Source organism: Doryrhamphus excisus, chromosome 20 (genome assembly GCF_030265055.1).
Source record: "Doryrhamphus excisus isolate RoL2022-K1 chromosome 20, RoL_Dexc_1.0, whole genome shotgun sequence".
NCBI classification, from domain to species: domain Eukaryota; kingdom Metazoa; phylum Chordata; class Actinopteri; order Syngnathiformes; family Syngnathidae; genus Doryrhamphus; species Doryrhamphus excisus.
In genome coordinates this window covers 2,676,216-2,688,538 of record NC_080485.1, presented here as the reverse complement: position 1 = coordinate 2,688,538, position 12,323 = coordinate 2,676,216, and the positions used below count along the sequence as shown (strand labels likewise).

Sequence of the window (12,323 nt, the reverse complement as noted above, 5' to 3'; positions counted from 1 at the left end):
GGGGGTGGCAGGTGAGACACCGAGATCCTGACCTGGGACCAAAAACACTCCCAGATTCCCCCCACATCCTATCCTGGGGTAAGGGCAGGAAAGGGAGTGGTTTTCAAACGTCATTGGGGTCATCGGGTGGGCACCCTCCTTTGTTGGTGTTTCCATGATGTGCCTACTAAAGCCCACTGAAGTATTGCACCTGCAGAGTTGCTTGATTCACGGCAATACCGAATCAACGTCTTCCCACCTGGACATGTTCCACAATGTTGTTGTGCTTCACGGCTGATGTGGCACTTGGTTCCGTGAGCGGAGATCTGGTCAGATTTCAGTGAGGAAGAACATAGTCCAGGTTAGTTGCTGGGGTCACTTAAGTGAATTTGGCTTCTCAAAACAATGTGTTTTCAAAAGAGTAATACATTTGTATCAAACAAAAAAATACCTATACCACGTTCTTGCTTGTGCGTTGTTGTGTGTAACTACCCAGTATGACGTTCCTCCTCACTGAAATCCAACTAGAACACTACTAGAACTGGAACAAAATGGAGGTAACTGTTGATCCACGACACTGCTGATGGCGATGTAATAATACAACTTCATGTAAAAAAAAAATAAACAAAACAACTATCCCTATATAAAGAATGAGGAGTTGACAAAAGCGATTTCAGTGATATTTCCAGAAGTATTTATTTAGTTCAATACAAGTACCGTTTAATACTATACACAATGATGGTACTTGGCGACTCTATGGATGATTTCTCTTCAGGAAGAAATGGCTTAGTTTAACTTAATGGAGCTCATGTGAGGCTGCAGTCATGCGTGCCCATCATAGTAGTACACATTCATGAGGCACTTTGCATCAGAGTAATGATAAATAATTATATTCATGGTGTAACTCAGACTGATGCACCATTAGTTTTGAATTTAAAATAATTTAACCAGATTAAACAAAAAAATTATAGTAGAATAGTGGTTTTAATAACTTTTGGAATTATGACTGGAATGAGAATAGTTCATGAAATGTGACATGAAACCACCGAATGGTTAGTTTAAGGTACTCGCATCATAACATGTTAATACTTTAAAGTAAGAGGGCAAATAAAATAGCAATGTACAGTATTTCATTCAGATGTTTTCAAAGTTTCTTGCAGAAGTCAACACACACGATTTTGAAAGGATGATTAGAACACATAAGAAGCCATCAAAAGCAGTGATTCTCAACTAGTGGGTCGCTGGTCTGGCTCCACAAAATATTATGTAATGACCGGATGTCCTTGAATGCACCTCGATCACTCTGTGCTATGTACTTGCTACGCCATCACGATATGCATGCATGATTATGGACAACTTGGCCATAGGTACATCGCCTTTACATTGTATGGATTGTATGGATCTGCCCACAATAAAGACTCACAGGTGCAGATTCATGCTCGGTTCCATCTATTAACCCAGGTAAAGGTGGTCTACCCAAGACACTGATTTCCTATTAACTAATTAATCAGACTAAAGTTAAATGTGTATATTTTGAATTGTATTTTTTCTTTATCTGAAAAGTTGAATGACAGCAATTGGATGACCTTCATTTTCTTAAAGATGTTTCACCTCTAAACTGAACTCCTAAGATACACCATGTACTTAAAACTCTTACACATTTTTTGTTGCGATAATTTATACATTTGTGGATGAAATGTTTCTGAGCAAGAAGTGGGCAGGATATAATGCTTGTGAATATTAGGAAGTGAGCATCTTTTGCAAACATGCCCTTTAAAGGGTCCCTTACATAATGAATCAACTTTGCTTAAATATATATATTGTTTGTAATTATATTCTACATTGCTCAGTTTTTGAAAGCAAGCAATAATTTCGCAAAAAATGACATTCCTAGTTCATGGTGCCAACCGTGACAAGGTCATTTCTGTAAGTGATGTCGTCATGGTGACACCTCTCAAGGTCGGTCACTGACAGCAAATAGGCATGCCAAAATGTTGTGTTGCTGCTGGATGTTTACAGATCCGAGTGATACTTTGTTTTCTTTTCCCCAAGACAAAAATGAACATAGCAAGTGCAGAGAACTAGAGACAAATGGATGCCCACCACGAGTTCTGTTCTTTGTAGTGAACATTCCACTGATGACTGCTATGAAGGAACACCTTTAGAACACGCATTCGGCTTGAAAGTACTATATGAATGCATTTTGAAAAAGGATGCTAATTCACCGGTACAGCGGAGAGGAAGACGCCAAGAAGAACGATGTCAACGTTGCCACAGAACAGACCAGGTCTTCAGAACAGTGTACTTGTGTTTGTTATGTTTCCAAGTACTTTCAAGCCACTGGGGGGTCATGACAGAAAAATAATTGAGAACCACTGGTTTCAATGCCGTATATGTCAACATGAAGGCAATGCATTGTATATATTAGGTCTGTAGTTGAAATACATAGGAAATGTCAATTGTATATATATATATATATATATATATATATAAGCTTTGTCTCTCCCTCTATTGTATGTGGTATTTTTTGTATTTTCTGGAAGCTGATAAAATAAACATGGGCAAATTAACGGTATGCCAAATTGTACTGTGAAACTCACTCCCTTACGTTACGGCTGGATGTGCAGATCTGTCTGTCGGTGTGTGTGTGTGTGTGTGTGTGTGTGTATCCTAGAATATTGAACCTCAGTGCACATATTCATCATCGCTGACGTCTGAGTCATCGGCCTCCACCTCGCCTTCAATCACCGACTTCTTCCCTCGACAGCACGACACCACCAGCCCGATGAGGAATACCTACATCATCAAATGTAAAGCACACATCAGGAAGGCGCTTTCAATGGGTTGGTCATGTTCATGTTGTTATGTTCAGCTCTGCATTGCACATTTCTGCTGCTTGAGGAATTGTATTTGAACTAGGGTTGTCAATCCATTAAAATATTTGATCATGAGCAATCAAATGTTGCCCATAGTTAACTCAGAAGTAATCATATTTCGCAGATAGAAAAAGTTAATAAATAGGGGAAATCTCTTTGCGGTAAATAATTTAATGTGCAACTACAATGATAACTGCATAAACTACGTAAAGGGCTGTCAATCACGGAAATATGGGCTATTGTATACAGTCAGCAAGCATATTTTAGTATTACTATTTTTCTTTATTCTTAGCTCTTAACTCACCCACAAGGTTGCAGCAAATACAAAATGTGTCAGCTCTAAATATGCTATGTTTATTAATGATACTGGTTTTAAATTGTAAATGTAGTAGAAAATCCTATTTAGGAACATTCAGAAACTATTATTAAATATTTGCCACAATGCACCGTCCCTTAACAAAATGCACAAATCTCCTGAAGTGACTTCCACTGTACACAGAACCATGAAGGACATAAAAACAGTAGCACAAACAGTCAATATAAGAATTCAATGAAACAGAAAGAAAGAAACATAGCAAAATAACGGTATGCTGCTTAGTTATTAATGTCACTTTCATAGAGCCTTTAACATGCTCAAGGATACTGTGACCTATGTTAAAAAGTTTGATGATTTCCACTTGTCCTGACAGTGTGTGTGTGTGTTTGTGGGAGGAGGACAGTTGAGTTTGCTGATGTTGTTGTTGCATGCTTTGGTCCTGTTTCTGCAATAAACAGATTGGCGATTGACCACCTCCTCGTCATCCTTATGTCAGGGCAGACAATACAATATCAATGTTATATTTCATGATGGACTTGACAGTAAAGTGTTGAGAGTAGTGTGGCTGCACAAGATCTTATGTATTATTATTATACAGTGTGTATATATATATATATATATATATATATATATATATATATATATATATATATATATATATATATATATATATATATATATATATATATATATATATATATATATACACACATATACACACACACACACATATATACACAAACATATATACACACACACACACACATATATATATGCACCATGTATATATGCACATATACATACATATGCACATACACACACATATATATGCACATATATATGCACATACACACACATATATATGCACATACACACACACATATATGCACATATATATGCACATACACACACACATATATGCACATACAGTGAAGAAAATAAGTATTTGAACACCCTGCTATTTTGCTATTTCTCCCACTTAGAAATCATGGAGGGGTCTGAAATTTTCATCGTAGGTGCATGTCCACTGTGAGAGAGATAAACTAAAAAGAAAAATCCAGAAATCACAATGCATGATTTTTTAACAATTTATTTGTGTGATACAGCTGCAAATAAGTATTTGAACACCTGTGTATCATCTAGAATTCTGACCCTGAAAGACCTGTTAGTCTGCCCATTAGAAGTCCACCTGCACTCCATGTATCATCCTGAATCAGATGCACCTGTTTGAGGTCGTTAGCTGCATAAAGACACCTGTCCACCCCATACAATCAGTAAGACTTTAACTTGTAACATGGCGAAAACCAAAGAGCTGTCCAAAGACACCAGAGACAAAATTGTACACCTCCACAAGGCTGGAAAGGGCTACGGAGCAATTACCAAGCAGCTTGGTGAAAAAAGGTCCACTGTTGGAGCTATCATTAGAAAATGGAAGAAGCTAAACATGACGGTCAATCTCAATCGGAGTGGAGCCCCATGCAAGATATCACCTCGTGGGGTCTCAATGATTCTAAGAAAGGTGAGGAATCAGCCCAGAACTACACGACAGGACTTGGTCAATGACCTGAAAAGAGCTGGGACCACCGTTTCCAAGGTTACTGTAGGTAATACACTAAGACGTCATGATGTGAAATCATGCATGGCACGAAAGGTTCCCCTGCTTAAACCAGCACATGTCAAGGCCCGTCTTAAGTTTGCATATGACCATTTGGATGATACAGAGGAGTCATGGGAGAAAGTTTTATGGTCAGATGAGACCAAAATAGAACTTTTTGGTCATAATTCCAATAAGCGTGTTTGGAGGAAGAAGAATGAAGAGTACAATCCGAAGAACACCATCCCTACTGTGAAGCATGGGGGTGGTAGCATCATGCTTTGGGGGTGTTTTTCTGCACATGGGACAGGACGAGTGCACTGCATTAAAGAGAGGATGACTGGGGCCGTGTATTGTGAGATTTTGGGGAACAACCTCCTTCCCTCTGTCAGAGCATTGAAGATGGGTCGTGGCTGGGTCTTCCAACACGACAACGACCCGAAGCACACAGCCAGGAAAACCAAGGAGTGGCTCCGTAAGAAGCATATCAAGGTTCTAGCATGGCCCAGCCAGTCTCCAGACCTGAACCCAATCGAAAATCTTTGGAGGGAGCTCAAACTCCATGTTTCTCAGCGACAGCCCAGAAACCTGACTGATCTAGAGAAGATCTGTGTGGAGGAGTGGGCCAAGATCCCTCCTGCAGTGTGTGCAAACCTGGTGAAAAACTACAGGAAACGTTTGACCTCTGTAATAGCAAACAAAGGCTACTGTACCAAATATTAACATTCATTTTCTCAGGTGTTCAAATACTTATTTGCAGCTGTATCACACAAATAAATTGTTAAAAAATCATGCATTGTGATTTCTGGATTTTTCTTTTTAGTTTATCTCTCTCACAGTGGACATGCACCTACGATGAAAATTTCAGACCCCTCCATGATTTCTAAGTGGGAGAAATAGCAAAATAGCAGGGTGTTCAAATACTTATTTTCTTCACTGTATATATGCACATACACACACACATATATGCACATATATATGCACATACACACACATATATATGCACATACACACACACACATATACACATATATATGCACATACACACACACACATATATATGCACATACACACACACACACACATATACATATATACACACACACACACATATACATATACATATATACACACACCCATATATATACATATACATATATACACACACCCATATATATATAGACATATATACACACACATATATATACACACACACACACACACACATATATATATATATATATATATATAAACATATATACATACATATATATACATTTTTTATTAATGGGGGGCATGTAAAATCTACAACACCATAAATTGAAGACCACCTGTAGTGTAAATGTAAATGTAACAGTAACGTAACTCAATATAGATGGTGGTAGACAACCATAATGTATCCCTACAGGGCATTCTCCTTTTTAATGATACTGATATGTGAATTTGTACCAAAAACATAACAAAAAAGTTTATTGACCCAACTTGAAGACCACACTCAACATAAAGCTCCTCTTATTCAAGATTTTTAAGGCAATGTTAATGTTTACTTTTCTTAGAATTAGCTTCAAAAGTCCTCTCTTTGCTAACAGGCGAGTGACAGGAAGAAAAAGTCTGACACGCTTGGGGAGAGATTGTTTGGCACCACCTGCTGATTAGCATGTATAAATATGTCTAGAATAATAACTAGATGATGTTAATAGGAGTCAGGTGAGAGAGAAGAGAGACTTACCCCAATAAAGGCCCAGTTACCAAAGTAGTAGATGGTACTGAAGAACCAAAACTTGTGAAGGAAAAGATAGGATCTTGTCACAATACACTGATCTGGAAAAACAAAAACAAACACACCCCAAAATGTTAAACTAAACACGATCGCTTGTTAGGATCACACATTTGTTATTTAAGGCGCTGCTTTTCATGTGGAACATATTAGATTGCAAGTTATACAAAAATTCCTCTTTTGTGATGTCAAATTTAGGTATGTTTACTACATGACCACAAGGGTCGTAGGGGTGCTGGAGCCTATCCCAGTTGTCTTCGGGCGAGAGGCGGGGTACTTACTTACTTAAGAACTTTATTTATCGGTTAGGAACTTCATTTGTGCAGAGCATCAAAGCGTGTGTAGTTCATGTACCAAACAATACAGCATAAAACACATAGAGTCAACAGATACAAACAATCAACCATCTATTTGCAGAAGAAAGCCTGCCAGCACGATACCACACACGATAAAAACCAGTGATAAAGAAACAATGCTAAAATATGCATGAATAAATAATTTTCGATGTTAGTGAGCCACGTACAAACGGATACACACATGCTTGCCTAACATGCACACACATGAAAATCATGAATTCATGAGCCGGATAGATGTCGGTAAAAAACTTAAAAAACTCTCTTAGTCCTAAATGCAAGTGATGTGTATCTTTTTCCTGAAGGTAGCAGGCTATAGTGGCTGTGTGTCTAAAGCTACGCCCAAACCTTTCAGCTTAACCCTCCTATTGTAAATACTGATGAGTGATTCCTGCTGTAATCCAATTATTTTGCTGCTCAATGTTATGATTTTATTTAGTGGGTTGCGATGAATGTTTGATAGTGAACCTTATCACATACTACAGTATTAATTGGCCCTGTACCCTAGAAAGCGCCCATGAATGATACGGGAAAAGGCCGAAATGATACTGTGTCAAAGCCCAGGGCAGTGATACTGATAAAATATAGAGTTTAACCATGTCCAGTATCAGCCCCCGTAGCTGTCCACTCAGAGCGTGCTGTTCTGGTATCGTGGCCGTGAAACAACCAATCAGAGAACAGCGCACGAGGGTTTGTTTTGCTGCCGTCTGTGCTCTGTCAACATGTCAGCGGTTGACACTCTCGGCGAAAGACAAATAGGGAAAATAACAGAATATTAGAAATGGAACGTTTTATCATCATTAATGAGGAGGACACTCTTGAAATAATCGAAAAAACTAAAAATGCAAATACAAGTCGGAAAACCGAGGGCGACTGCAACTGCAAGAACGAACGAAGACTGGTAGAAAGTATTCCCCCGCCTGAGTTAGACAAATACGTGTCTATGTTTATTGTAACGTCGTCGTCGACGCTACGGAAAGGACACGACTGTGATCGCTAGCAAGCTTTTATTACACAACAATACTGGCTACTGTCGGCCGTAACCACGCTGTTGCAACCACCGCCAGCAACGCAACAGTGCTTCCTCAACACGATACACCCCCACCCCTGGTGCATTCACAGTCACGCGGAACAGTCAGACACTCAAGAGCACAACATGTCAACATGAACACGTCAGGGTCGCTACATTATTTTATCAATCAGAAAAGAAAATGGGGATGAATACGAGCCTGATTCTCTCATATCAAAATTCAACTCTCTGGCACGTTACATGATGGAAAAACCAAAGTACGTGATAATAAGCTCATGATTAAATAGTATGTGATAATAAGATCATCACATGGTTTGGCTGGTATCAGGCCCTGGTATCATGCCCCCAAGTGTCAGTATCAGCCCGAGACCGAAGGTGATAACCTCTAAGTACCAAGCTGAAATGTTGAAGGTAATTACAGATTCAATGAAGCATCTGTAAAAAGCGGTACACCCTGGACTGGTCGTCAGCCAATCACAGGGCACATATAGACAAACAACTATTCAATGATCAGTTTTAATATCATCAGACACCCGAGAGCGCTCGTCTATATTGATCCCAATGACCTCACTATTTTCCTGGGCCATCTGCAGCTCTCCAGCTGCTCACCTGAACTTGCTCAGCACAGAGTGGGACATACAGATGGTTCACAACGGCGGCCTGCCCAAATATATTATGATGTACACCGTTGACCGGCCTCACCTTGAAATCATTAGCGCGTTCTGAAACGAGCAAGGGGCAGAAGTGGGAGTACAGGTAATTTCACCCCGACTCTTCCGTATCTTGGCGAGGGGCTACCCGTGTAGCGCTATGCATTATGTATGTCTTTCATCTCACAATTCACGCGTGAGCACTTAAAACTTGCTAAGACATATATTGTAGCTTTTATAAAAAAAAAAAAAAAAGCTTCACTGATGACAGGCTTCATGTAGCTACAACATTTGTTTCCACCACCTTTCATTCCGCCTTAAGGATACTGGAATTCTTCTACAGCAGTTTTAAATATAAACTTTCCCATCTCTGTGTTACTAAGATCCAACAAAAATGTCTATTCAGTGTCATTTCTTTTTTTTCACGTTTCAGGGAAAGCATGACTACGCCGCCAAATTCAGGCACCGTCATAAATTACTTCATGTAAGCCAACCCGCAATCACATGCACATAAAACCACCAAGTGTTAACAAGAGTTGTGGTCATTCATTCATAACAACAAAATACTCACCGAGATATTATTTTAGCTGTATCTATGACTGACAAGCAATTAAACAGCAGCCCAATTTAAGCCAATTATAAAAAAATGAACACAAAATTAGAAGTGACATTTTCTAATCAAAATATCTATGAAAATGTGATCCTGAAGGGACTTGCAGCACCTCCTGCTTCAGACAATTCATTTGCGTTATGGTCCATAAGTGCCACTAAGTGAACAATTATGGTAATATCTGCTTGGTATTTAAGTGGTCAATGAAATCATAAATCAATCTGACTACTAGTTTAACACAGCAACACAAAAGCTGGTTAGACAATACTGGCTGTGTGCTGAGTTACTGTCTATGCTGCTATACAAGTTGTACAATGACTACTCTAAGAAAATATATTGAAGAAAAAACGATTGCTGAAACGTGAGGGGTGTACTTTTGTGAGACCCTGTCCTTCACCCTTACCTTAAAAACCACTTAAAGTCCTGAAATCTTCCAAAAAACATTAAATTACAAGCATCTTTCCCCAAAGCGCAGCAGCAGCAAACAGACAAGCAACCATGGTGGAAATTGTGCAACAGGGATTAGGAAAATAAGATGCCTTGTGACCAAAAAAAAACAAAACGCTGTAAACATTAATTTGGGCATTACTGTTCTTCAGACAATTTGAGCAGTATGTGTTTGCAAAGAGAGGATATGAACTAATCAGCCATTTAGATTTCATGTTGGAATTGACTGTAGAGTGCAAGGCAGGCACAGAATGTCATTAAGATTACTGTTTAGCTCGTCAGGGGAGGTAATGGGGGTCGCTGATGTGACGATAGAGGTGGTGGCAACAAACAAAAGTGTGGGCAGATCATTTCTTGGCAGATGGGGAGATCATTAGAGATGGATAAACGATGCACGGGGCAGAGCAGAATACCCCATTGTCCCAAATGATAGCGGCCCTTCATAACGAGAAAGCAGAAAATCTCATCAACTCATCCTCTCACCTTAACTACGGTAGTACAATTTTACGACATGCCAATCAGTAGTGGTGTCAAAAAACACCCAACTGACAAAATGAGACGAGAAACGAGACTGTGTCTTCGAGAACAAGATGAGACAAGATTTTGAAATTTTCATTTGTATTAAATGTGTTTAATATTTCCAGACAAGAAAAGCCCTTTGTATTGAATTGTGGACTCCTATAGAGCAGCTCCACATGATAACCTGCACATAAAGCTTTCTAGATCTTCCAGATTCTGCACCTCTTTGTGCAGTCTTTTCATGGATTTCCTGCTTCCGCCACAAACGTCGCTTTACTTTATTGCAGCCACAGCCCACCTCAAGACACACCCACGCCGCCGTGATTGGTCACACTCCCCAGCGCTCCCGAGGACTTCCGGATGCGTAGGTCCTAGGGGTGCTTGATCCGATTGATCAGCCATCGATCAGTATCGGCCGGTATCAGTCAAAAGGCACAGAATTACCACAAGAACTATAAGAACTACCACATTTGCACATGGTGAGTGCGTATTCAACCACAAAACAGTATGATTTATTAATTAATATGTGTTTGATTAGACCAGGGGTGTCAAACTCATTTCGCATCGTGGGCCACATACGGCCTAGGGCAGGGGTGCTCACACTTTTTCAGCATGTGAGCTACTTTTAAAATGACCGAGTCAAAATGATCTACCCACTACAAAAATGCAAAACATCTATTTATTTTCAAATGTATTGAGGATTATTTGTACGTACAATGTATGTTGATGTACCTTACATAACCAAATGAGCCAAAATTGCAAAACACACATAATTAACTATTAACATTTTTTGTAATTACCTGAGTTTACTTTGATGACTTGCACTGAATTGAACCAGCCAGGGATGCATAGTCCGGACAGTAGCTGCTGATAGCCAGGTTAGCCAGGCAAACGCACTTCGAAAAAGACATTGTGAAAAAAAAGTCCACCTCCCATTCCGTATGGAAGTGATATGTTTTTGCCTTTTTACTTGGTCCAGCTCCTTCACTCATTTTAGTGACCATAAACTTTAGCGAGGGCTTAAAATCTAACGCAATTCGCCGACTAGCTTAGCACTTTGCATCGTTGTTTACGCATGAGCGGTGACCTAAAGGTCAAAATTCAGTTGTCATCTGATTGGTTGTCCTGTATGTCAATCAAGTAACGGGGATGGATGATAGGCTGACATCGTAGGTTCTGCTGCACTTAGAGACGTTGTTTGATTTGATTGGTCGCCCGAAGGGCAACATTCAGTTGTCATCTGAATGGCTGCCCTGTATATCAATCAAGTGACGGCATTGATGCTGGGATGATATTCTTTTAATGTCACGCCGCGATCGACCAGCGATCGACCAGAACCACCTCCGCGATCGACCGGTAGCTCGCGATCGACTTAATGAGCACCCCTGGCCTAGGGAGATGTCAAGTGGGCCGGACCATTAAAATTATACCATACTCTGCTATGGTACTGAAAAATATAGTAATGCACTTTAAGATTAAATGAGACTTTTAAAGAAAGGGATTTTTAAACCACATACACATACGCATATAAAATCTAAATGTAATCCCTGCGTACACAAACTAAGGAGAGTGATTTTAAATGTGTAATGAAGAAAGTGTTCGCCTGTCCTGTAAATCTGTAAACTTCATACATGAAACATACATACACATACAATATATACTGAAATTTTATGGAGTTGTATGAACAGTAGAATTCCATCACACAACTTTTGTTTTGAAGCTGCTGACTAACATTAAAGTGCACATTTTTTAAATCACCACAGTAAGGATTCATCTTCACAGAGCTGTATTCTTTCAATGCAAACAGTAAGCCGTAATATTTTTCGCTGTGATGAGTCTCATAGTGGCGTCGAATATTATATTCCTTCAATACCGAAACTTGTTGCAAACACACCAAGCACAAAGGTTTTCCGTGCATCTCTGTAAATAAATAGGACGTGGTCCATTTTTCTTTGAAAATTCTACACTCCTTATCTACTTTTCTCCGTTTGGATAACGACATTTTGGCTAATGAGGGTGTAGCGGAGAGGTAGAGACCAAGGTATTAACAACGTCGTAACAAGCAGCAGATGGCGCATTGATACCGTCTGCTGTTTTCAGTCTGTCTCAGTGATGCGGCTTGTCTTCTACTCTGATGGAAAGAGTGCGCCCCTTAGCGGATAATCCATGAAT

General features: G+C 39.5%; 1 protein-coding gene across 1 annotated transcript in view; it reads right to left on the bottom strand.

Annotated features, from left to right (window-relative positions):
- Positions 1-656: 656 nt before the first annotated feature.
- lmbrd1 (LMBR1 domain containing 1) overlaps positions 657-12,323 on the bottom strand; it is a 53,387-nt gene continuing 41,720 nt past the window's right edge. The window contains exons 15-16 of the mRNA XM_058058095.1: positions 6,495-6,586; positions 657-2,775 (exon numbers count right to left, since the gene is read on the bottom strand). Of these exons, the coding sequence (XP_057914078.1) occupies positions 2,665-2,775; positions 6,495-6,586 (203 nt within the window). The 3' untranslated portion in view covers positions 657-2,664. The remainder of the gene's footprint in view (positions 2,776-6,494; positions 6,587-12,323) is intronic.